We start from the raw sequence: 26,969 nt of genomic DNA, 5'->3' as shown, positions 1-26,969 counted from the left end.
AATTTGAAATCTGTCCACTGGATTGAGACTTCCACCATGGTCTCTTGGAGGTACCCCCCACTCTTGCTCCTATCTCGTTGTGCATGAGGCTGTTTCTGTCCCGGGATGCCGTTCACTACATCAGTTGCTGTTCCTGAACCTTCTTCACTGGATCTGTTTCCCTTCCGACCTCCGATAACCACTAGCAGTGCTTTCCAGACCTTCCCCCATCAGATATCGTGCAAACTTAGATTGTCCTGAATTTGCCTGCAAGGAACTTGGTCAAGCCATTTGAACTGTCTAGGCCTCCAAGTCACAGAGCTACTAAGTGACAGGGTGGGACTCAAGTCACGATGCTACTTGTAGCACTTGGGTTGGTGTAAAGATAAATGGGTCAATACATGCCAAGTTCTCTGCACAGTAACTGGGACACTGGCGAGCTGATAAATGTTGGCTCTGTTATGATCATAGCTGGCAGGACTGGGGTTGTGCATCTAAAGGTTGTGACAGGGAAGAGTTGGCCTATTTAAGGGTATGGTCAAGGACACCTGAATAAAGGAGCAAGGAGAGGAGGTGACCACAGGACTCAGGGACAGGTGCTGTAGCAGGAAGGACCCTCCAACAACTGAAGCTGGAGGGCCTGGACAGCATAGCTAGCAATGTGTTCCCATGGTCATGTGCTTCTGTAAACTGTTCAAAAGTGAGATATTTAACCCACAGTTGCATACGATCTTTCTTTCCACTCAGACTTTTCCTTCATCACACTCCCCCTCTTGCTTGGGTGGCTTTGGAGTATTTAAAAATTTCTTTTCAATGTTGGCTTATTTTTGAGAGAGAGTGAGCGGGGGAGGGGCAGAAAGAGAGGGAGACACTGAATGCGAAGCAGGCTCCAGGCTCTGAGCTGTCAGCACAGAGCCCGCCACGGGGCTCGAACTCACGAACTGTGAGATCATGACCTGAGCCGAAGTCGGCCGCCTAACCGACTGAGCCACCCAGGCACCCTGCCCCTGGAATATTTTAAATCTAGTTAGGGAGGCGTTGGGTTTAGGAAATCTTTAATTTGTACATTGCACACAAAAGTGTCACCACACCCAGTCCCTCCTGTGGACAATTACTGTAAAAACTGCCACGTAGGAATGGCCTCCAGAGCCTTGGGGTCTTCTGTGACATCAAGTTGCAAGACCATGGGCTATCCTGCCACTCAGATGTGTGCTTTGGACCCTTGCCCCCAGAAGTATGTGAGTAGTAGACGGAAAAGAAGGAACCTGAAGTATACGAAGCCAGAAGCTAGTCTGTGGGAAATCCTTCCAGCCAACAGACGTGCAAAATTATAAGCAGAGAGTTCAGTTTGCATTGACCCCCTTGGTCAACAGAAACATTCTCCTGTCAGAGAGAAATTCTATTTCACTCTATTCCCATTAACAAAATTTTATTTGGCATGTTAATAATGCAGTGATGTAGCATTCAAGCAGCGACAAATAAAGGTCAAAGCTTCCTGTTTTCTCTGTTGAACATACGACCAAATTGATGAAAACTTCACGGTCATAAAGAGAAGACAGATGAAAAGGTACGGAAAACGTGTCATTGAGGCACGGGTAGGTTTTTTGAAGCCTGTGGTATTAAGTCTTTTGTTTTTAATTTTGAAAGTTGTGATTTCGCTTCTCATTCTGCATACATACTCATTTTACGCCTACACTTATGGTTATACTTTTGTATTCTTTTCCCAAAGGAGGACCCCAAGTCTGTGCAAACTTCCGCCCGGCACAACTAGCCTTGCCCCTGGCTGGGGCATTAGGCAGAGAAACACAGGGGCTCCTAACACAATCTGGCAATGAGAGAGCTGACGTCTTCATCCTGTGGCCCAAACTGAAGCCAGAGGGCAGGGGAGCCCGATTATTTTAGTCCCTAGAGCTCGGCCTCTCTGGGGGACAAAGGGAACAAGGGGGGCCGCACTGGGGCAAAGGGAACATTTCCAGCACGTTGATGGGAACCCTCAGGTTGCCAGGAAAGGCCTTGCACAGAAGGGCACTCAGGGACCCGGCTCCACCTGCACCCGCCCCCACTCGCCCCTCCCCCCACTGGAAAAAGAATGACTTTCGCAATTAAAGGCACAGAGGCATCTGTACCTCCTGTGTTCCCTTGCACTGCTACCTGCCGGCCCCCAGAGGGCAGAGACAGTGTGCTCTTCTACCATGAGCCCCCCCAATCCCTCCCGGGAATACCGGTGGGGGTGGGGGGGGAGCGTATGAGCATCAGAAAGCTCTTTTGAGAAAGCGGTTTCCCTATACTGGAATAAAGTCCCTTCCAGCTCTGCCTGATGATAGCAATCGTAATATAACAATAAATAGCATGGCGATTACGGTCTAGCCCAGCCCCCACATTTGACAGGTGAGAATGTATTTTGCCCTCAAAATAAATGTTCCGTTAAAATATGTTTTATGGCTAAGCGTTTATTATTTTTAGCTTTCCCCGGGATCTAAATCGTGGTTTTCTCGTACGGACTTCATAGTGAAATCTCTGCCAAAATGAAAAAAGACTAGAATGAGGAACACCCTTTTCCCTCTAAATAGACTACCCAGCCCTTTATTTTATTTTATTTTTTTTTGTTAAAAAAAATTTTTTTTTCAATGTTTATTTATTTTTGGGACAGAGAGACAGAGCATGAACGGGGGAGGGGCAGAGAGAGAGGGAGACACAGAATCGGAAACAGGCTCCAGGCTCTGAGCCATCAGCCCAGAGCCCGACGCGGGGCCCGAACTCATGGACCCCGAGATCGTGACCTGGCTGAAGTCGGACGCTTAACCGACTGCACCACCCAGGTGCCCCTACCCAGCCCTTTAAAAGACAGGGGTTTGCATAGAGTTGAGGCCGGGAGAAATGAAGTGACTTGCCAGGTTGATGATTTGTAAAGCCCAGGGTAAATGCTTAGTTTTCTAAGGGTCAAGTTGCTTCTGTTCCTCGGAAAATCTGGAGACAGATTAAGTGCGACAACAATAGTGACGAGGAGGACGGGTTCTGGCTGGTGGGAGGTGACTCCCATGCCACCTGCTTGGTCTGGAGGCACCTGCCCAGATTCTCCAGTGATTTTTATTTATTCTATTTTTTCCCCAATATATGAAGTTTATTGTCAAATTGGTTTCCATTCTATTTTTTTAAATGTTTATTTTTGAGAGAGCGAGAGCGTGGGGGAGGGGCTGAGAGAGAGGGAGACAGAGTATCCAAAGCAGGCTGTGGACTGAGAGTGGCGAGCTGGACGCGAGTCTCGAACTCATGAACCACAAGATCATGACCTGAGCTGAAGTCAGACGCTTAACAAACTGAGCACCCAGTCACCCCTCTCCAGTGATTTTTAAAGCCATGAGACCGGCGCCAGGATCTCCAGAGGCCCACCCATGCAAAGGATGGTTCTAGGAGTTCATTATAAACCATTCTTCAAAATGCCTGGGAGAAACACACACACCCAGGCTTAAAATTCCCTTATTAGGAAGCTGCAGGATTAGACTCTTGAGGTTTGACATTGAAGGGGCAGGGATTTGGAGCGAGGGACAGATGTCTCAGGATCCGCTTTGTTGGAGCTGCAGAGATGTCGGAGAGCTGGCTGTTTATTCCACAGTCTGGCTCACTAACTGCCCTTGAGCTTTGGGAGAAGACTGGAGACTTTATGGCTGCACGTACTGGGCTCAAAAAGGTAAACCGTAAAGAATGCAGGTACTTTGTGCATCAGTTCTTAGAAGTAAGAAGGTTTGAATCGGGCTCTGAACTGTTTGAGCCAACAGCTGTGGTTGGTTCGGTGTTTATAAAAGAAAACGTGAAGATTTCAGTGCATGGTCCCTAGACCAGCAGCACCATCATCCTCGGACAGGCAGAGCTGGGAGCTGTACCTTAAGGGGATCTTCTGGGACTGGTGTGCACGATAAAGCCGTGCTTCTCAAACTTCAGAGTTGAACTCACAAGCTTACTACCCACGAGGTCCTGAGAGGTCTTGCCCTCAGTCCCAGCTCCCCTGTGACCCCACCATAAAATGACAGATGCAGAGGAAGCAGGAGGTAGGCTCGTAAGAGGTGCATTTAGGAGATAAGGCTCGGGGCGCCTGGGTGGCTCAGTCGGTTAAGCGCCCGACTTCATCTCAGGTCATGATCTCACGGTTCATGGGTTCCAGCCCCGTGTCGGGCTCTGTGCTGACGGAGCTCAGAGCCCGGAGCCTGCTTTGGATTCTGTGTCTCCTCCTCTCTCTACCCCTCCCCCGCTCATGCTCTGTCTCTGTCTCTCTCTCAAAAATAAACAAACCTTAAAAAATATTAAAAAAAAAAAAAAGAATGAGAGAGATGAGGCCCCAGCAAACTCTTAACCACTTGGCTACTACAGCATCTTGGTTCACTTCTTTCGACCCTGGGTTTCTCTGTGACTCCGGGCCCAGCTTGTCCAGCCCCAGGACACTGACCTTCATTTCCTAACCGTCTCAGTCCCTGCTTGCTGCCCCCCCCCCCAACCTTCACCCCTGGCTCATATTACCATTAATTACAGCCTACAGCTCTGGTTTGGCCGCTTGCTCTGATAACACAAAGTGTGCCGGCTTCCCCACCGGACCGTGAGCACCCGCTCCCTCTCATTTTCCAAGATCACTAGCAGTGCCATGGCAACGTCTAATCCCTAACCCCAAGATGGGGGTGGGGTGGAGAGAATCCGAGCAGGTGTTCTTGAGAAAGGAAACAAAGAATCCGCCAGATGAAGGCAGACACGATCAGTATTCTAGGCCAGCGCTTCTCAAACGGTCATGCGCACACAAGTCCCCCAGAGATCTGTAGATTCTGCTGCGGGAGGTCCGGGATGGCACTGGAGACGTGGTCATTTTCTCGAGGTAACTCCAATGCTACCGGTCCACAGACCACACTCTGAGTAGAAAGTTCCAGGCAACGTGAAGGCAAGGGTCTCGCTGTTCTGTTCACTGCCATGTCGCGATCATGTGTCTCCGCGGAAAAGGTGTTCCACAGATTGGTAAATCAACACTTAATATCTGAGGCACCACCTGGGTGCTTGAATTCTCGTGATCTGCAAGATATAAAATATGTTCGCTTTGGCTGTAAAATCAGGGCTCGTACTACATGCGCTGAGGCACAGAGAGGTTGAGTTACGGGCTCAAAGACACACAGTGATTGTTAAGTTGTTCCTCCCCAAGTATTCCATGTTGCTCCTCTGCATTTCTTAATCTCCCTTGAAGCTGTTGAACCAATTCTAGCCCGTGGACTGTGGGGACATGGTAAGTGTCACCTGGCTGAGGCGACAATAAACCAGCCCTCTTTCCTCCTCCACCCCTCTCCTGTCTATTTTGTACTCTGCCATCTGAAATATATGGCCCCCAACGTAAGCTAGCAGGAAAGTTGCCCCACCCTGCGGCGGACGTCACCCAAGGATACGTAGATCTTAGCCGAATCTGAACCGCTACAAATTTGAGTTTTGCTCTATTTTTCCAACTAGCATGGGCTCAGTGCTGCCATCACGCAACTCTTCGCCTAAGAGGCTCTTCGCTCTGGTACCCTACGTCCTCTGAAGGTGAGCATACCCCCAAAACAGTCTGGAGTAGGCCTGCCGCAGTCCTGCCAACAAAGCCCAGATGCTAGGCGCTGGGACTGTGGAAAATGATCGGCGCCCTGGAAAATGTCTGAAGGCGTGAGAGCTTTAGCAACAGCTGCACAGGGACTGTTCTCAACTCGGTGAAGGTTCCTTCTCGGACGGGCACCGTTTGCTTTCTAGCTGTTCTTTATCCACATGGAGGCACATCTCCGAGCATGCTTGGCATGAAGCAGACCTTGCTTTGGGGGGTTTTGGGGGCCGCATTCATGAGCTGAACGAAAACTCATTTTTGGAACGTTATTAATATACACCTTTTCAAGTGGTTGACTTTATGACCTGCATTGACTCAGATGGGGGGATGTGGTTTTTCCACACGAAGGCGTATGGACTCGTGTGTCCCGCGAAATAATATAAGGTGCATCATCCTACATGCGTGTAAACCCCAAAAAGACATGGCTATTGTTTATATTGTTCTAAGTATATGGAATTGAATGGCATAGAGGGGCACAAGTGACTTAATAAAAGGTAGATAACCTGAAAAAATATATAATCGGTGTAGAAATCCCATCAGTGTTTGAGACTTTCCAAGCTTCCCCTCCCCCCATCCATGTTTCTCCTTTTCTCCTAAGGATGCTCCTTCAGGATGTTTTTGCTGGAGGATTAACCCTCTGAGGACCAGCTGATCTCTATTCTCTGAAACAATTTGCATCAAATGGAGAAGTGAAGAAAGTGACCCACCCATATATATCTTGATAATAGAATAGTATAGGGACCGTACTAAAAGAGGAAATTACGGGACCAGTACCATTTACACAGATTCCAACATTAGATCTATAAACTCAGCAGTATATACACATAAATCATGACAAGATGACTATAAATAAATTCCATGACGTTATGGAACATAAAGAAGATGAAACAGGAGAAAAATGTATTCAAGTAATATACTACATTAGAATTTTAAGAAGAAAAAGTACTCAAATACGTTATATAAATTTAACAATTGTAGTTGGTGGGGGGTGGAAAGGCAACTTATGGATGGAAGGGAATTGCCTTAAGTGGTTAAAATATATCTTCCAAAAACCTATGGAAAAAATGATGCTGAAACTCGAAAATTATGACGAAACTCTATGGAAACTTGGGTCTCTTCCAGTATTATTTCTTTCAAGCTCTAATCTTTTGCTTACATAGAAAATACAAAGAAGCCCATTTTAATTTATGATTTCCCATTACACTGGTTCAGACTTTTTTAAACTGTAGAGTAGAGGGGCGCCTGGGTGGCGCAGTCGGTTAAGCGTCCGACTTCAGCCAGGTCACGATCTCGCAGTCTGTGAGTTCGAGCCCCGCGTCGGGCTCTGGGCTGATGGCTCAGAGCCTGGAGCCTGTTTCCCATTCTGTGTCTCCCTCTCTCTCTGCCCCTCCTCCGTTCATGCTCTGTCTCTCTCTGTCCCCCAAAAATAAATAAACGTTGAAAAAAAAATTAAAAAAAAAAACAAAACTGTAGAGTAGAAGTGATGGGAGCATCCCTACAAGAGTTATTTCCCCTGCTGATGTGTAGGAAATCCACAGAGTTTTATTTTTTATTTTTATTTTTTAGGCAGGCTTCATGCCCAGTGTGGGGTCCAACTTGGGACTTGAACTCACGAACCTGAGATCAAGACCTGAGCTGAGATCAAAAGTCAAGAGCTGAGCCGTCCAGGTGCCCCTGCACTGAGTTTTAAAATATTGACTATGATGGGGTGCCTGGTGGCTCAGTTAGGTGTCCAACTTTGGCTCAGGTCAGGATCTCGCGGTTTGTGGGTTCAAGCCCCGCGTCGGGCTCTGTGCTGACAGCTCAGAGCCTGGAGCCTGCTTCGGATTGTGTGTCTCCCTCTCTGTCTGCCCCTCCCCTGCTTACTCTCTGTCTCTCTCTCTGTCTCAAAAATAAAGAAACATTAAGAAAAACATTTAAATATTGAATTTGCACTTGGCAATTTTGCTATCTTATTGCAAGTGATATGATGCTCTAAAATTCTTTCTTCCTGCTTCATTGTTTTAATTGATTATGCAGCCTATAGTTTTTATTGTTGCCGTGAATGAAGCCTTTTCCCCTGAATAAAGGGAAAAAAATTATAAAACATTATTGGTCCAGCACAACTTTATTTCTATTACATTTTCAAATCAATTACCAGGCTGAATGGTAACAACATGTTGCCACTGATGCAAAGTTTCTTCAAATGCATCTGTAAATTCAGTGCTTTTCCAATCAAAATCACAACAGGGATTTTCTTTTTAAAAAAAAAACTTTTTTGTAATGTTTATTTATTTTTGAGAGAGAGAGAGAAACAGCATGAGCAAGGGGAGGAGCAGAGCGAGAGGGAGACACAGAATCGGAAGCAGGCTCCAGGCTCTGAGCTGTCAGCACAGAGTCTGACGCAGGACTCGAACTCCCAAACCGTGAGATCATGACCTGAGCTGAAGTCAGACACTTAACTGAGTGAGCCACCCAGGCGCCCCGGGGCTGATATTCAAGTGCATTTGGAAGAGCAAAGAGCCAAGAATGGCCAAGACCATTATATAGCTTTATAATATCTAACAAGGAAAGTCTCCTCACTGTATATGTACCTCTGTCAATGGTAAACTGTCTTATTAGAATTTTTGGGAGAAGAATTGCAATAAACCGTATAATGCAGCAACACAGAGGCCCAGCTATAGAGCCACACAAATATGGAACCTGGATATTTAGAGGCAGAGATCAAAGCATTGACTCTCTGATAATGGGTGTTAGGATACCTGAGTGAGTAATTCACCTGGTACTGACATATCAAAAGAGTTGGACCCAGGTCCTTTCGGAAAAGAGTTTTACGAAGCCTGTATCTGACAGTTTGCATTTTGTCATAGTGTTCACTGTTGTGTGGAGGTTTATTTTTCATATTAAATTTCACGTAAAAAACCCTTTTGTGACTTCAAGGTAGGGAAGGACTTCGAAAACAAAGCCCCAAAACACCACACCCGAAGGGAAAAATTTTTCTTTGTGGAGATTTTTAATAGCGGCTACATTTGCTCTTAAAAATTTAAAATAAATAATTCAGTAGTAAAACGGATGAGGAAAACCAGCAGGCCATACACGGAAAAACTGTCATGTCCAAGAAACACTTGTGAAATATACTATCTCACCAGGAATCAGGGCCACGCAGATGAAAAGAATACATTGCTTCTTCAAGTTTAGATATTGCCAAATACCACGTTGTGAAGTCCCTATTTCTCCAGACCTTCACCACCTCTTAGCGGACTGTTACCATTTCACAACCGTCAGGTGGACAAGTTGCTTTTCACATGGGGTGATTGCCATGCTCGCTCCTCCAGCACTCGGCCCGTGGTCTGCGGTCCACGCTGGTCAGTGCGCTGTGCTGTGCACAAAGGCAGTGGGACCGCTTGGCCCCTTTGGGAGGTGGTGTGACTACTTTTGGGGCAGTGGGTCGTGAGGACAGGTTCAGTGTGTTGTGTGCAGCGTCCCCCCCTCTCACTGTCACACTGATGAGGAAGCTCACGGGGTTCAGATGGTGCAGCCACGGGCTGGGGCCCTCCATCAGACAGGTCCCTCACACTGTGGATGCAGTGTGAATGAGAAATAAACATTTGTTTGGCTGACCAACCAGGGTTGCAAAAATAAATGTTAAATATAACCTCAAGGGGCGCCTGGGCGGCTCAGTGGGTTGAGCGTCCGACTTCGGCTCAGGTCATAATCTCACCGTTCGTGGGTTCGAGCCCTGCGTCGGGCTCTGTGCTGACGGCTCAGAGCCCAGAGCCTGTTTTGGATTCTGTGTCTCCCTCTCTCTCTGCCCCTCCCCCACTCGCGCTCTGTCTCAAAAATAAACATTAAAAAAATACGTATATATATATGTATATAACTTCAAAAAGCCACATGTGCAACAATTTTTTAAGATATCCGCCTAGAGATAGATCTGCCATTAACGCAGAGTCTGGCACAGACCTGGTGTTTCCTAAATGTGAGTTAGTGCAGCCCAGCCTGGTCTACCCTAGTTTTAGAGCTCCGTAGATAAATGAAATCCTGTTCTTCTCATCAAGGAGCTCAGACAAGTAAGCTAATATTTACAACACATCATGTTCTACCTTGTCACGGGCTGTTCGGTGTGGTAACCACTAGCCACATATGAGTAATGGACATTTGAAATGTGGCCAGTGGGACTGAAGCACTGGATTTCTAATTTTTTTTTTTTTTCAAAAAAATTTTTTTGACCGTTTATTTATTTTTGGGACAGAGAGAGACAGAGCATGAACGGGGGAGGGGCAGAGAGAGAGGGAGACACAGAATCGGAAACAGGCTCCAGGCTCCGAGCCATCAGCCCAGAGCCCGACGCGGGGCTCGAACTCACGGACCGCGAGATCGTGACCTGGCTGAAGTCGGATGCTCAACCGACTGCGCCACCCAGGCGCCCCTGGATTTCTAATTTAAATGGAAACACTGAAACAGTTAAAATCTTGTCACTAAACACAGCTTCAGTGTTTTGGTAAGACTACATCCCCTTATGAATGAAAAGGTAGCATTAACATTCAAACCTTCTGTAAGTTTAAAATATGTACCAGGTTTCTAAAGACTTTGTTTTCAAAAGTGTATATAAACACACGCTTCGTATATGCGTGCGTGTGTTTATACACACAAAATATCTCAATAAATTTTATTGAAAATGTTTCCGTATTAAAAAAAAGTTTTTTAACATTTATTTACTTTTGAGAGACAGAGACAGAGAACAAGCAGGGGAGGGGCAGGGAGAGGGAGACGCGGAATCGGAAGCAGGCTCCAGGCTCTGAGCTGTCAGCACAGAGCCCGATGTGGGGCTCGAACTCCTGAGCCGTGAGAGATCGTGACCCGAGCTGAAGTAGGATGCCTCACCGACTGAGCCACCCAGGCGCCCCAGAAATGTTTCAGTATTTTAGGTATATCGGGTGAAATAAAACATTTAACTTCACCCCTTCTTTTTTCTCTCCCAAATGTGGCTACTAGAAAGTTCAGATTACGTTTTGGCTCACATTATGTTCCTGTTGGACAGCACTGCTCTAGACTAAGACTACATTCCTCAGAACGGTAGTTCAATGCAACCGACGTGTCTGATACGTGCTAGAGCCTTAAGAAGTCAATTCATACTGGATGTAACCTGTGGCAGCAAAGAGCTCTACGTGTGCAAAGCAAAAGAGCTTGATAGATGCCAGGGTGCTTCCTGCCACACCACCATCTTGCACATTACTTCCCTCACCTTCACGTACACATTCATCTTTCTTGAGCTGAAGTTCTCTTCCCAATAAAACGTGGCTTGGTGACTGCCACTCCCTAACTTTCTGGCCTTGATGTCAGCTCCCGCCCAGCCCCCTACTCCGGTCACACCGCAGCCACCCCTGGCAGTCCACACCCAATACAAATCCCCCCAGAGGCTTCCACTGCCTTATTTGATTTTCACTTCCCCCTAACCAAAGGTGACCACTTATTAGACCGGATCTGTAGGATGGGAGGATGACGACTCATCTCCGCTAACAGGTGAAATCGGCAAATTCTTGAATTGAAGCAACTCACGTCTCTTTACGGCCTCAGGTCCCATTTCTTTTCCCTCGTTGACTCCGTGGAATGAGATGCGGGAATCAAGTTCCCCTCCAAATAGCCTCATCCCTTCTCCGCCCAGGTACGCGTGCAATCAGACGCAAGGGTGTTTATGGATGGTGTCAACAGTGCCGTGCCCACGTGGTCCAGCAGGCTCATCAAATGCTGGGGAGCTCCCCCCGCCCCAACCCCTCCCAGCAGAGGGCAGACACACAGGGCAGGTTCGGTGGCCACAGACCACGGGATGAAAACTGTTACTGCTGCCCAAAGCAGCATGAATTTAGGGCAGCGCAAACCAAAAAAGCAGCCTGGGGTGTTCATCTCAGGGTGTGCCGGGTGAACCAGTGGTGTTATCTAATTCGGAACACACCCCGGTGGGACTCAAGGCACCTGAGCCGTATAGGATGATGCCTTTCCGTGTTTCAGAAACAGATCACACGAGGTGATGTAATACACGGCCCTCCCCCCCGAACAGTGAAATGAAAGGGCAGAGAACGTTTTACAGTTGTTTTATTTAACAAAAATGACGCCAACGTCTCTATATACAAATGTGTTTCAAAACTAGAGCAGCAGACACAGAACTGTTAACGCGGGACTTACAATAATGCTTAAAACGTGTTATGCAATATTTTGTTTTCTGCTCATACTGACATTTACACATTCAAAAACGATTCTAAAGGCCGGGCCACATCACATCCTCATTTTCTGGGATGGTTTATTTAGTAGGTCGTGAAGAAACGGGATGGAGCTTTTTAGGGTTAATATACTGTGTTCAGCTTAGTTTAACAAATAGCACTTGGCCCATAGTAGGGTCACAAAATGTTTGGGGCTGGGGATAAAAATTGGGGTAAAATATGATCTACGAGACTGTGAGGTCATTTTTGAGAAATATTCACTTTGTCATATCATAACTATAATAAGATCATCTCATTTCTGACCCCCAAAAGTTAAGAAACGCTACCTTAAGAAGTGTTTAAAATGATTTTATTGGTAAACACTATTAACAAAATTTCATGAGTACAGGTCCTTCAAAATCAAGGTAGGAGTCCATAAATACTCAGCACAGTTCTACCCCTACCTTGTCCAATTTTGTTAGAAGTATTTATTTCATGACATTTGCCTACATGTTAACAAGCTATCTGCTAAATAAAGTTCTTTATATCGGGAGGACAGACATGTTTTGCTTTCTCATTTTTTATGACTTTCAGGAGCCCTCTCAATTCCTTAAAAAGTACTGTAGTTCCAGAAATCCCCCCAAAAGCTTAGCTACACAGTCTACTCATAAAACTTAGCTCCATACGAGTACATAAGCTGAGTTTTAGGTAATACTTGAAAAACAGTTGGTGCTGCGAAGTATAAATATTTCATGTTGACACTTAACACTCTGACCTGATTCATGGTCATCTTTCCTGAAAGGTCACGGTCTAGCCTCTCAAGAAAGATGCTACTAAGCAGTGAGGTATAGAAGGAGGAAAAAAAAAAAAAAATCACAGCCTTTTCTTCTCTCAACATCTTAGGAGCCTTCTAGCTCCTGGCAGGTACGCATCTACACATGGCTGACACTGCAGAATCCTCTCCTCTGGGTGGAAAAGTGAGCGGTACACAGGGTCCATTTCCCAGAAAGCACCAACTGGAAATGCACGGGGGAGGAAATACTGTCATGAAATGATCCTCAGCGGTTTCTACTCCTATTTGTTCATATAAATCAGACTCATCACTTGTGCTTTCATTTGCTAAAAATGAGACCACACCATTATAAAAATGTGCTTCCAAAATAATTTCTAGAATATAAAACGTCTTCTATTTCTCCAGCCCACATAATTTTGTTATAAAATAGGAAAACAGAAAATCAGCTACTGCAGTTTTTATATGGTAAAAAATATTTATATGTGTACACACAAGCATATATACACATATAAAAAAAACCCAAGTTTTAAATTTCAATAAAAATTAACCAATTAGTCAACTTAATGATTATGTATTCAATTATACATAAGAAATGTTGATCTACATTTCACTTGAGAACTACAAAGAATTACCATCCCACATCTATCAGAAGATAATCTTTCACACATGTAAAAAAAAAAAATCGTAAAGTTCCGACTAACCAACACAATGGAAATCTCACTCAAGTCTTTTGCAGACAAAACGGCCCCCCATTTCATTTACTGCACTAACCAATTCCCTAAGGAAAGAGCAGGCTTAAAAGGAAGAAAAACACGGAGGTGGGGCTGCCTTGTGGTCGTCCCTTTAGGGTTCTGTGTGATGGTTGGTGCCTGAGCGGGCAAGTGAGGAATAAATCCAGTCCGAGCTCCATCTGCCAGGCCATCTATCTGGGAGGAACTCTTCCTAACGCACACGGAGGTGCTGTGTGGACCAGCCGTGGTCCTGGCCTTTGTCGGTGGAGACAGCGGTAGATGTTCTTGAGAATTACTACCTCGGAAAGGTGGGTGAGAGGGACAACGTCGCCATGACCGTTGAAAACCAGGCATACTTTTCCTATAACCTCAACAAAGATGGTGAGATGCTTCCCTTTTGCTGATTCTTGCTTGTTTTTAGCATTTTCACGAGGGAAAGCCTTAAGGGGCCTCAAAGGCACAAAAGGAAGGGGACAGGAGGTGAGCAGGGAAGCATCCTACTCCGTAGGAGGGTCTGTTCAGGAAGTTGGCAAAGGGAGAGCAGGATATGAGCTGGGGAGGGGGGCAGTGTCTGTGGAGGAAGTGTGTGCAGGCTTCGCCCGTGGTTTCGCCCGTGAGTTCTCAGACGAAAACTGATAGTCACGTTAAAGTCATAACTACCTGCATCACCCTACCTTGCATGGTCTTCCCCAGTGTCACCTATGTCACAAGACGCCTGTTCATTCACATTTTAAATCGGCTTATGTTTGTGAGGGTGGTTAAGGGCAAACAGCAGCCTTCGTTCTAGATCTTATCTGTGACTTTTTTTTTTTTGAAAAAGGCACATTCCCTCCTCAACTGTCGCAAACCAGGATGTTTAAAAAGAAAAAGAAAGCAAAGGTTTGGAAATGTTTCCTTCCTCCCCTAACATCTACTGTAGTAGATTCAGGCAAACCTTGGAATCATCCTTTAAAATGGCCAACAGCAGCACAGTGCTCTGTGCTGTAAACGACACAAGTACTACAGAGGGGGTGAGGAATTTAAAAGAATAGCCATTTTTCTATAACCGAATTTAAGGTAACAAAGTAGAAAGTTTAATTTCCATTATGCACCAAATAGCACATGACTTAATGACGGGATGGCTGTGCACACCACCATCTGGGCTTAATCCCTCAGTAGCATGTGTAAAACACTCTAAACTCACCCTTTTGAATAGATTACAACAAATTTGTATCTACTCGGTAAAAGGGGTGCTACACAAAGCAGTCTCAGATCCCAGTGGAAATCTGCAAGTTTCACTTCTCTCCAGGAAAACGCCTGTACGTGGATTTGTGCGTAATTTCAGGGGCCTCAAACACATTCCAAGTTCCAGTCACTTATCTCGGGTTAAGACTCCTGGCTCTCAACATTCCTACAAGAGTTCTGAAGAATTGATGACTCTCTCATCCCTACAATCTCTATTTCTCCTACTGAGTCAGGGAGGAGAAAAAAAAACAAAAACAACAACAAACTAGAATAAACTAAAAGTAAGAAAAACAATTTGCTTCAAAGACCACTTTTTACTTATTTGCCTTTGGAAGAAAGAACATCCCAATCTCTAGTAGCTTCTATCAAATGCCGTTGGCCATGACTCATCCACTCTTCCTGGTCTTCATACAGCCGCCCACAAAACCAGCACTTAAATATACACTGGGATGAGTCATCAGGCAAGGAATCCACCACCTGGTAGTTGTTTTTATGAACTTTTTTAAGTTTCATTTTCAACATCATTTGCCTTTTTATTTGATTGGCTTCCTCCACATTCTGGTAGGTCAGGCGGACGTGATGCCGTCTGATGCCTAGCTGACACCTAGTCCTCTCTGATAAGACGACTTTGAGGACGTTGCCTTTGTACTTGTTTATTACCTTCATCACATTGGTCACTTCTGGTGAGTCAACGTCAGGATGGTTTAACACAATGACAGGCTGGTTCCGACGGGGGCATTTAATCAACTGGTCTGGTTTAGCTGCTATCAGTCGAAGTTGTCTTGTGACCTGAAAAATTGAAGGATCCTTGAGATAGCGGCTGGGGTCAGCCTGGATTTTGGTTTTCTTCTTGGATGAGTTCACTTGTTTGGTTTTATTTTTACTTATAGGAAGACTTCTGGGGAGCAGTTTCCCTTGCTTACTTGGTTCACTGCTTCCTTGGTGACTGTGTAGGGGGCCAGTTTTTTTAGGCATGGTGCTACAAGTAGCACTCTCTTTCCTTGGTTTTGGCCGAAGAGGTATATCAAGATTTTGGGACACATCTACTGGCCCACTTTTACTTGTCAAAGACTGTAAGTCTGAGTCTGTCTGTCTCACTGGGCAGAGCGGAATGGGTTTTATTAACTGTGTCTCACTGCAAGGTATACTGACGGGTGCTTCACACGTAGCCTCTATAATGTGGGCATCCTCAGAAGAATTAAGAACCCTCAACACAGCCCCTTTCGGGATCAATACTGGAGTAGCAACATGGGCCTTCCTGGTCACTCTGCTTTCAGTTTTCCCATTGCTGTCTTCCATAAACTGTGGATACATTTGCTGATGAGTAAGCTGTCCATTAATAGTGCCGTCATCCTGAGGTTTGGGGAGCGTGCCTGTGGAATAGCCGGTGCCAGTAAACGACACGTTAATTTCGTGAATACCTTCAGGAGCAGCTTTCGAGGTTCCCTTCGAGGCCTGCCCTACAGAACGGCGATGTGCATTATTTGCAGACAAAGATGAAGGCTTGCCACAGGATTCAATTAACTGAGCTATCTTTCTGCGCAGGAGTTCAATTGACTTTATTTTGGACGTGGAACTATTCCATTTAACACCTTCAGGGACATTTTCGGACCCAGAGCTCAGAGAAAATACTGACGAGATGACCGGGCCATCGAAAGAGTCTTTAGTCCTTTCTGGACTCTTTAGTTCCAGGGGTTCCTCCCCAGGCGGCAGAGCCCTGATGCTATCTTCTCCAGGTATACTTAGGTGTAAATACTCCCTTTTGCGTTGAGAGGCAATCTGGCCTGTATTTGAACCTGCCTTGTGTTCCTCTGTCTGCTTGTCCTTCAGCTTCCTGTGGGAGGGAGCCATTTTTGCAGGAACACTGATCTCATTTCTAGATTCCAAGTGATTTGTGCTCACAGGCAACAAGCCCTGGTCTCCAGAGGGCACAGCTGCAGGTGGTGCAGCAAGAGGGAAGAACGAGTGTGAGTCGCTGTGTAAATGTCTCCTATCCTCAGTAAAAGAAACAGCAGCTTTATGTGGAAACGGGCTTGATGCGGTTCTGAGACCATGTAAAACACTGTGTTTTACTATAGCTGATGGAGAATGACCTTTGAAGGAGAGAGACGGAAGGGCCGGTCTATGTGGATACATGCTACTTTTTTTCTGGAAATCCTCCACTGTATCTGGGTTGAGGAGGGATTCCCCACGGTTGTGCACACGAGAATCTGACAGGAAAAAGTCGTAAGACCTCACCCACTTCATATTTTTAAGTTGTTTCTGAACCGCAGAATGGAGATTATCAAAGCCTGCGAGTTTTCCGACATTCCCTTCAATTGGCGGTGGCTTTGTATGTCCTGCAGAAGCCATTTTTTCCCGTTCGGTTGAACCCTTTTCGCTAGTCACACGCTCAGAACTCCCTCCCTCAGCCCCGCTGGCTTCAGGGCGGTTACCTTCTTCCAGAGGAAACAGTTTCAGGACGAGCTGCTGGGTTCCATTGACAACCTTCACATCCATCAACTGGGCTAGACAGTTTGCAGGGACAACTAATTCCGCCGGTGCCACGACTGTTAAGGGCATTCCCGGCTGCACGGGCTCTTTTGCAGGGGACAGCACTTCCACCTCCACGCTTTTGTTCTCAAACAGACTGACCTCGTTTGGCTCCGACAAGGTCACTTTATTCGGAACACACACTACATCTTTCTGGTGTTCCTTGGATTCAGGCAGCAACATGATATTGTGCATTTTGTCCTTATTTGTATGGAGGGAGAACCTTGAGAGTTGATCCGATAACCGATTTTGAAACGCAGTCCTCGGACTGGGAGCTTTTAAAAGCTCTGCGTTTTGTTTGGATGCGCCGGCTCTTTTCGGCTCCAGCTTGGCTACGGTTTTGGGCGGCCGCTTTCCACCGGCCCTCTCATGCACTCTCCTCCTGTGTTTGACGATGTAGTCGTTTCTGATAGCGCCATAGTCGCAGTACTCACACTGGTAAGGGAATATGCCCGTGTGTTTCACCAAGTGCCTCTGGAACTCCCCTTTTGTGTAGGAAATGTAGCTGCAGTGAGAACAGATGAATTTAATCTCTTCATGTTGAAGCGTGTGCTTTTTGTACTGCAGAGGATCCTTTGTGGAAAATCGACATTTATCACAATAGTATTTGCCGGGCTTAAAGTTCCTTACCTTAAATTTGTTACTGACGGAACCTGAGATGGTCTCAGCTTTATTTCCTACATGCGCTGCACTGGGATTACTGTTCACAAAATGAAAATGGGAAGAAGCCATGCCAAGGTTGCACGTGAAGCAAACATACTTGTCGTCCTTTTGGCTTTGCCCAGTACCCTTCTTCGGATCTCGAAGTGGGATTCTGTGGACACTTTTGCACTTTACACACGTAGCAACCGTCATCACGGCAGCCTCCGCCTCTGAGCCTTGACATAACAGAGCCTGCGCTTCTTGTCTGTCTGGTCGAGTCGCTCTATTAGCATTAGGCTGTTTGGGTGACATGGTCAAGGAATTCTGTGCGTCGTTCACTTGTGTGGTATATAACTGCTGTCCGATATCCTTCATCTTCTTTATCTGCATTTCTGAAAAGAGAAATCCAGAGAGACTTCACATGATAAAATCCTTAGGGGCCATCCTTCATTTCACTTTGTGATCGGCAGAGAAACAGTTACTTCTTGGGCGCATACTGCGTCCTCCTTTTTAATCCACCACCACAGTAGGTGTAGGATCCCCAAAAACGGTTGCTTCCAATGCTCTGATATTCTGGGCAACACTGAAGGGAAAAAAAGGAAATCACAAAGCATGATTAATACATGAACTTAAGGCTTAGTTAAGCTCTTTCACACTTATTCTTGGCAATTTTATGTTAAATCTTGACATTCTTTCTTACACACACGTTGACAGTAAAACGTCATCCAAAAGAACTGGGAAATCACAAGCCTAAACTGGAAACATTTTTAAATTCAGCCCCCCTGAAACTCATCACTTTAAACCAACCATGAACAGGCCAGGAGCAAGGAAATCACAGTTGTCATTCAGAACAGCCCTTGATACGTGGACATATTATTTTTAGGTATCATGGAGAGCATCCCAGCAATTTCACAGGAATAATTTCATATTTGCCTAAATAAAACCTTGTACAGGAGGATGCTATTTCAGTTTTGAAAAAAGTTTTTTTTTTTTTTTAAGTATGTTTATTTTGAGAGAGAGAGTAGAGAAGGGGCAGAGAGGGAGAGAGGGAGAGAGAATCCCAAGCAGGCTCTGCACTGTCAGCGCAGAGCCCGACACAGGGCTGGGACCCACAGACGGTGGGATCACGACCTGAGATGAAACCAAGAGTTGGACGCTTAACCAACTGAGCCACCCAGGCGCCCCAATTTCAGTTTTTAAACACACAGGTTATCAAGTGGTGGAGAGAGCCAGGGCTTCAGCTCAGGTGTCCGTTTGTTTCTACATGACAGCTAAGTGTCAGCTTGGATTCTCGGCTCTTTTTCACATGCTCCATCTGTGTTCACAAATGGTAAGAAGTCAATAATACACTGGCAATATTAGGTGTACACAAACTGAGTCCTTCAACATCTCACTGAGCATCTGTCAGGTGCCAGGCACTGTTCTAAGTGCTGTAGGGTAGTCAGCAAAACCAAGTATCATGAGGGTATAAGAGGGGAAACAGGAGATACATTTATTTCTTAAGTGGTGGTAAGTAATTGAGAAAAATATGCCATAAACGAAGGCCAGAGGGACTAAGTATGTGATGAAGTTGAGGGCTAGCATGTGGAGGGGTGGGCAGTCAGGAAAGCGTCCCGTTAAGCTGACATGTGAGCACCGACCTGGGGGCAGCGAGGGAGCGAGCACTGTGGCTGTCTGGGAGAAGGGAGTTTCAGGCAGAGAGGAAGCCAAGTGTTGTGGGATGAGGGCCTGGAGCACCAGAGGAATGGCGAGGAGGCCGAGGATGGAACGTAATGAGCAGGAGGGGAGGAAGAGGATAGAACGGTCAATATGGTCAGAGGTGGGGGGGTGGGCACTGGTCAAAGAAAGATCTAGCACACAGTACCCTAAGGATGTGGCTTTTCCTCTACATGAAGCAAATAAGCAGGGGAGACTGGAGCAGCGACGTGGCCCAATCTGATTTATATCCCAACAGAGCCCCTAGCGGCTGTATGGGCCAGCGAACGCGAAGGTGGAATGACAGCAGCAGGGGACTGAGGTGAGAGGCGGTGGCAGCCTGGGCTGCGGAGGGAGACGCGCAAATGTCCCTATACAGTGAGTACCACGATCTGCGTGACATGACGCGTTATTCTATAAAAACACTTAATCACCTTTAAGTGCACGTTCTTTCTTCAGAATATACAGAAGTAGGAGCCAAATAAAAAAACACTCTAGCTGGGGATCAGCTAATAGCCTTTCTTTTATGACCTTATAGACACCAGTTCAGCCTTCTGGGCCTGTTTTTTCATCGGGCAACTAGAATGAAGGACACTTATCCTACTTCTCCCCCAGGGCTGCCTGATAACGATGTAAACTGGCTTTGGTGAAAAGAGACCCCAGTGACACTGCTATTTGCCACTACTCAAATGACCTCAGGTGAGCCACCCATTCGCATCAGCTTATTCACGTGCCTTCATCTACATGAGTACAGTCTTGTCATTTTCCTTCCAAGTCCTCTGAAAACTCAGACGTGTTGTTCCTCCTGACACTGAAGACTTGAAATCTCAGACCGGACCGTAGGATCACATGCTTAGCAAGAAGCAGAGAACATCCTGATGGAGGAAAGTCCCTGGGAATTAACCAAGCCAGCCGCAGTGGCTACGGAGCGCAGGCCTCTTGGAGGTATTTCCACAAAACCATCTCGGCAGTTATTCGGCATTGAGAATCCGCAGGAGCAAGTGCCAACAGGAAGCGTGAGGCTGTGCTTAGCAACTACGGTTTAACGGGAGGTGCAACGTCTAGGCCTGTCCCGGTTGCAAGGATCTTCCAGGCCTCTAAACCTTTCTCAAAATTACGTGATGTTTCTACACTGGCAATTCCCTCCGTCTGGATGATGCCAGGCTTCTTCCAAACAAGTACAGTCTCTTTGGCCTTTGACACTCGTGTGGCTAATCACGGGGTAAAAGATGTCCGTGCGCCCCCGAGACAGAGGTGAACGGACGGAGTGGCAGGCCGAGAAGTAAGATGGCTTTGCTGCTGGCACCGCACGTGGGCACACCCGAGTGACAGGTTCCCACGCTCACTCCCTCTTGTGCAGCTCGCTCTGTCTGGTTCACACAAGGCACAAGCACCTGGGAAGCTGGGTCCTCTTAGCAAATCACTGCCCCAGGGGCTGATGACCAAGGCTTACGTGGAGTGACAAAACGCCATGCGTGCACCTGATCCTGAGAGGACACTGGGTGAACAGTCAGCATCAGCTTTGGTGTTGACCTCCCTTTCACACTCATAATGCCTTGATTACAAAACCTCTGCATTTGACCTCCTAGGACAAGAAGCATACTTATTTTTCTTTTTAATAACGTAGGAGGGTTCTCAAAAACTTTTTTAACAGCATTAAGTGAGCTTTTTAATGCATAATTATCTGCAGCATCAGCCAAAGGCGATGGGCGCACAGCATAGAGAAGAGGCACAGTGTGTCACAAACGTGTTTCCTCAAGACTCAGTCTTGCCTCTTCCTGCAGAAAGGCCTCAGGGCGGCACTCGCTGCTGGTGGCCTTCCCTTCTGACTTTGAGCTCACTTGTCCTGGTTTCTTAAAGATTTATCACGGGGACACACAGAGACAAAGACTGAGTTTGTCAAGACACCAGCTCAGTGACGCAGAGGCCTATAAAAACCATAAAGGTTGTCCGAGTTCTCCTTAAAATGGCAGCATCTGACTTCCAAATACTAGAAACACCAAACGCTCAACAGAATTAGAAGAGAAAGAAATAGTAACGTTACTTAAAGCTACAGATTCTGGAATCACCGTACAGGGGCTTAAATCCCAGTGCCATCCCTTTGTAGGTGTGTGACCTGGGGTAATCTGAGTCCTCTGTTACACAGTAAACAGTACCTATTTCACCGCTGGTCACAAGGATTACACGAAATAATATGACATACGGTGCTGAGGTTAAGTCATCATACATCGTAACTGCTGATTTCTCCCTTTTAAAATGAGGAAAATAGAAGAAACCATGCCAATCTCATAAACAGTCAAAGGGGCTAATATATCTCTCCCTCTTTCTTCACTGCCTTACGACTGCTGTTTCCAGAATATTCGCTGAATCTCATTGCATGACTTTAATTACAGTTACTGGGTTGTGTAGCTGAAAACACAATTCACCTCTGGGGCAAGACCGTCACCCAGCCTTAGTGGCAAAGTGGCTGGCACGAGAGGATGCTTGAACTACACACAGAGTCCTCACTACAGCTCAGGTGTACGTATAAGCTACTTACCGGACTACCCGTTTTTGTTCCTCTCTGAGCCCAGTTAACTCCCGAAACAGCCCTGCAGCAAATGCACGTTTACAGGCCAGATGTTCATGTGAAGACAGGCTACCCACTCACATCACGTGTGTGCGACACAGGTCATCACGGACGCTTCTGCTCGTGAGAGGTGCCCGCCAAACTCAGGATTAGCTGCCTGCCTGCCTCATGTTCGGACGGAGAGGCAGATTTACGGAGCTCTCTCCAGAAATCCTCCCACTGAGGCTTCTGCCACGTCCATTGCAAGGGCAGGCATGCGGCTGCTGTACCCGCCAAGATCAACGGGAATGGAGATGGACAGTCTGCAGTTCAGACTCTGGTTCGGTCCCTCTTGCCTGGGCCCTGGGGCAAGTGATTGCTCTCTGTTCACGGTCAGGCAAGAAAACAGGTTTTACTATCTTCGGACTTAAAGGGTGATCAGGAGAGGGAAACGCGATTAACGTACGCAAAGCACTTGCCCGTAGCACATGTGCTCAAAAATTTCTTGTCCCTCTTGCCTACTTTATTTAGTCATAACAAAGACCGGCCTAACAAATTGTGTTTCCCAGCAAGCAAAATTTTAAAGCATTCTACCTCAAAGGGCCCAGGAGCATGTAGACAAGTAACACCTGATCAGAAAGAAAGGAAAAAAAAAAAAAAAGCAACATTAGGCATGTAAACAGCTAATACTGCCCAGGTAAAACAGGGTTTAGGAAGAAACTGCGACCTCACTCAGCAAGTACTTCTTCAGACAGTGACAAAGAATCAGAACTGAACTGAATGGGTAAATAGTTCTAAAGAAGGAAAAACACCAACCAAGTATTCTTTTTCTTTTTGCCACACTACTTGGCACTTCAAAATGACTGAACTGCAAACTGATGGCCCCTGAATGACCAAAAAAAAAAAAAAACAAACCACAAAAAACTTCCAAATGTTGCTGGCAAAAATACAACCTTTGGGATTCTGAATTTCCCCTGGGTGGCAGAATGGGGCAAGAAGGTTGGACAAGGAAGCCCCTGTTCTGACCCCTCTGCTTTCCAGGTGAAAAGTATAATACAGTAGAAAGGACAATGGCCTTGTGATATCAAGAACAAGGTTCAAAACCTAGGTTTTTGACTTTAACAGCTGGGTGATTCTGGATTTGTTAACCCCTCTGGAGCCTGAGTGTTTTTTCACTTGGAAAGTGGGAATAATAATGCCTCATTTACATGCTGATGTGGGGAAGAGGTATATGCAGACAGCAGGTAATTTTATGCTAGGCAAAGAGTACATGTACTGTTAAGAAACAAGTCAACATACTTTTGTAAGATTCCTTTGAAAATAGAAGAGTCTGTAAACTCCTGAGAAGCAGCAAGTCTTAGTTTAACAAATCAGCCTGATGAGATAAAGGTCTCTGGCAGCAGGAGGTTCCCAGGGGGGCTGGAGGCCAGGATCTTCTCCCCAACCCCATTTACAAAGGAGTTATTTGGGGATTGAGCTCTTCAACTGAGACTAACTACATTAGAAAACAAAGTTACGATAGAGGTTTTCCTTAACAGTTTAAGAGAAGACCTTTAAGAAGATAGATAGATATATATACACATACATATATATGTATGTGTATATATATGACCAGTGAGAGAGTTTTTGAAGTATAAAACTTATAGCTATGTGGAAAGAAGAATGTTAAGGGGAAATTATGCTCTTGTTAGCATTAAAAAATACAAGGGAAAAACAAAGTAGTATTACAAGCAACATTACACAACTGTGTGGGACTAAACACACCTAGGGACTCGAGGTCTCTAAAGGTGATAAAATGAAGGACACATATATTTTTGAGCCCCTCCTCCCCCTTTTTTTGCCTTAACAACCGAATTTTGTGGATGAAATGGATTCAGGGTTTAATAAAAAGTATAATCAAACACAGACCTATCACTACACCAGTGATCATTAACCTTGGCTGCATTAGGGTGACAAATTTGTCATCATATGCCCGGGATGTTAAACTTATTTTTGAAGGCAGTCCCTGGGATGGTCACTCTACTGCACACCAGGATCACTTGGAGAGCTTTAAAAAAATAATGCCCGGGCCCCATGGTGAGTGTGGGAGGCCCTGAGAGTTTTAAAAGCTTCCTAGGTGAATCAAATGTACAGCCAAGGTTAAGAACCACCACCTGCCATTACAGGTGCAGAAGAGTGTGTGGGAATGGCAAGAATCTTCTGACCGTCCTCGTGCAATCTTTTATACACCCGTCTCAGCCAAGGGTGCCGGAGATGGGGCAAGGACACTGCCTTGGACGGGAGTGGGTGGCTGGGGCAAGCAGACTGGGTGCAACCCTTGCTGAGCCATGTGACCTTGGAAATGTCATCACTGATACTCGCTGTTAAGCGTGTAACGACAATAACCGCTTTACAGGTTCTTACACGTCAACGTTCCTGGCAGGATGCGGGCACAAAGAACATAAACCAGGACTGTTTCACCCCCACACCTGACACAGGCTGAGGTCCTGAAGGGGAGTCAGGGGAGCTGCAGAGCAGTCGTTAAATGGGTGGCCTCAGCGAAGTGGTAAATGCGGATCTGTCAGCGGCTGGCTGTGTTTGGCGATCCTGGTGCATCTTGACCCACGTCAGGTGGAAGGGGTGCTGGGTGCCTGCAGAGGCACACGCATATGTCACCTCACATTCCTCAAAGTACGCCTTCCATCATTTGCTTCTTCTAAGATAACAGATCTGGAGAAGCCGTGTGTCTTTTCCAAGGTCACGGAGTTGGTCAGCCGGTGTCTAATCTAAATTCTTTGCTTTTCTGCTAGCGGGCTCTGTGGGGCTGGGAACTGAACTCACAGACAGCAGCTGCTGCCACTTGGGTAGTGTTCTTACTTCCTGCCTGGAGCTGCTGAGCTGCAGAGGAGTCAAAAGCATGGCAAGTTCCAGGGCTCTTCCTTCTTTCGAGCCTTGTCTTCTCCGGCGCCCCGGCCCCATCCGGCCTCACTTCGGGCCTTGGCACAGGCTTCCGCACTCAGAACCCCCTGAGGCTCCAAGACACTGCACAAAATGCCCTGCGGAAGCCAGGCACTTGGATGTAAGTCCTGGGTCTTGTGCAGCCTTGGTTTCTCTGAGAATTTTCTCCTAGAAAATAAGAAGGAACCCCGAAAATGCTTCTCAAGCAGGGATGTGTGGCAAAATAATACAGGAGCTTAAAATAAAAAGGAAAAAAAAAGAAAAAAAAGGTTTCCTAGGACTGAGGTGACCGAATGAATCAGCCGGCCTTTTCCCTGAGATGATCTGAGGCAGGCACTTTACAATTCTTGCCAAGTGATTCTGCTGCCTCACCACCCCACTCCACGATGAGAACATCTGATTAGAGTCTGGGTCCCTTCAGTCCCAGGATGGAATCTGGAAACTGCAATTGGCTGGGCTGCATATGTGAACAAAGAAAATGAAGTCTACCCCAGGCCGCTTGAGAACAACCGAGACTGGGAAGCCGCACTGTGAGGACCTTGTTTGTCACAGCCAACAGCAGAGGGCTTGGCAAAGGAGACATGCCATACATATTGAAGGAACGAATAAACGAGGGAATGAATGAAAGAAAGGTCAGCCTTCATGGCAACGATCATAAAAATGTTCTCTGTTCTTCCTCTTGCCTGAAAACTGGCCCAGATCCCCTTACTTAAAGCAAATACCCTATGGGAGATGGAGGTGTTTTTTAAAATTGGTATTAATGAATTTTTAATAGTCCACACTAGTTTGACGTAAACATCAAGGGGGAAGCTCGATAAAATACTGCCCTCCTTTGTGTGGTGTTTTCAAAATGCATTTGTAATGCACGTTATCAGCAGAACAAAACTGGGTACACACAAAAGTGTTCTTTTTCAAGGCTATATTACATCCTGGATAAAAAAAAAAAAATCATTAAAAAAAATTCATCCCAGGTGAGAGGAACATGGATATCGGACAATTAAAAAAGCCAAACGTTCTACCTGCCTTCTGAAGAGACTATACGGTATTGGTTTCTAACCTCCATTTGCTGGGCTTCTAGAACCCTTGGCCAGAATCTCCTGTTATACACACACATCACACAGGCTGGGCTGAACTTCGTCTATGTGACTGGGAGAAAACTCAAGAGCCACATTCCTGTTCTCTCTCCCTTCCTCTAGGAAAGTGCTGCAAAGCTTCTGGGGACCCGTGTCTGGTCTTACTTAATCTTGGTGACTTCCAATCTAAACTTGAGAGAGAGAATCTTTAAAGGTTCTAACACATTACAGGTTAGCCGGGTAGGCTTTCTGAAACAGGACAAAGTGCTATTTCACTTTTTCATTAATGTTAGGCTGATATATTGTTCGTCATTGCACTTTTAAAAGTCGGGGTTGTCGTAACGGGGTACGTTTACATAGAGGGACTGAAGTGTTCTCCTTCATTGTCTCCTTTGGCTTTCCCTTTCCGGGGAAGAAATACTCATTCTTTTGCAACCGGCCTGAAACTGCCCAACAAGCCAAGGCAACAAGAGAAAAAGGGCAGCTGGGCTGGGGAGGTCCCACAAAGGCTCCCATCAGCATCTGAACGAATCAAACCTTCACCATCTCCCCTCCCCCGAACCCGCCCAGCCCCCTACTCCGGCAAACGATGCAAAGGTCCTCCACGGACAAGTCCGTCCCTGGACACACGCCGCGAAACTCCCAAGGAAAGACAATGCCAGTCCGGTTTTCAAGTTTATTGTTGGCACACTCACACCGATGGTACACGTTATCCGAGGCGAGTCCACGTCTAACAGCGTGGTGCTAGGAAGGGGGAGGGGAGAGGGCGCGGGAGCAGGGGCTTACGGCGTGGTCTCCCGGGGCCGGCCCGTGGCGGGGCCGCGGGGTCTCCGCTAACCACCGGGAGTCACACCACGTCAACGCTTACCTCCGAGGCCCGCAGGAGGCTTTAAAAATGGCCTCCTGACGACACTTCCTGCTCCCAGCCGACCGGTAGAAATCCTCGCAGGCGATGCATCATTTAAAACGCTGGGGGCGGGCGGAGGAGGCCGGCGCGGCGACTCCACACCCGCGGCACCGCAGCCCGCACGCCGCCG

General features: G+C 46.5%; 1 protein-coding gene across 3 annotated transcripts in view; it reads right to left on the bottom strand.

Annotated features, from left to right (window-relative positions):
- Positions 1–11,636: 11,636 nt before the first annotated feature.
- Positions 11,637–26,969, bottom strand: part of ZNF518B (zinc finger protein 518B) — a 21,022-nt gene continuing 5,689 nt past the window's right edge. Inside the window, exons 1-3 of one of the 3 annotated variants that reach the window (XM_040487860.1) lie at positions 26,801–26,963; positions 15,166–18,262; positions 11,637–12,773 (exon numbers count right to left, since the gene is read on the bottom strand). In XM_040487860.1, the coding sequence (XP_040343794.1) occupies positions 12,690–12,773; positions 15,166–18,069 (2,988 nt within the window). In that variant the 5' untranslated portion in view covers positions 18,070–18,262; positions 26,801–26,963 and the 3' untranslated portion in view covers positions 11,637–12,689. Of the gene's footprint in view, positions 18,263–26,800; positions 26,964–26,969 lie in introns of those variants that run through there. The other 2 variants (XM_040487855.1, XM_040487858.1) reach the window with 2 other exon arrangements.

This window comes from Herpailurus yagouaroundi, unplaced genomic scaffold, assembly GCF_014898765.1.
Source record: "Herpailurus yagouaroundi ecotype Mexico unplaced genomic scaffold, PumYag 28, whole genome shotgun sequence".
Lineage (NCBI taxonomy): Eukaryota > Metazoa > Chordata > Mammalia > Carnivora > Felidae > Herpailurus > Herpailurus yagouaroundi.
Note: the sequence above shows the minus strand (reverse complement) of the source record. Positions and strands in the feature narration are given on the sequence as shown.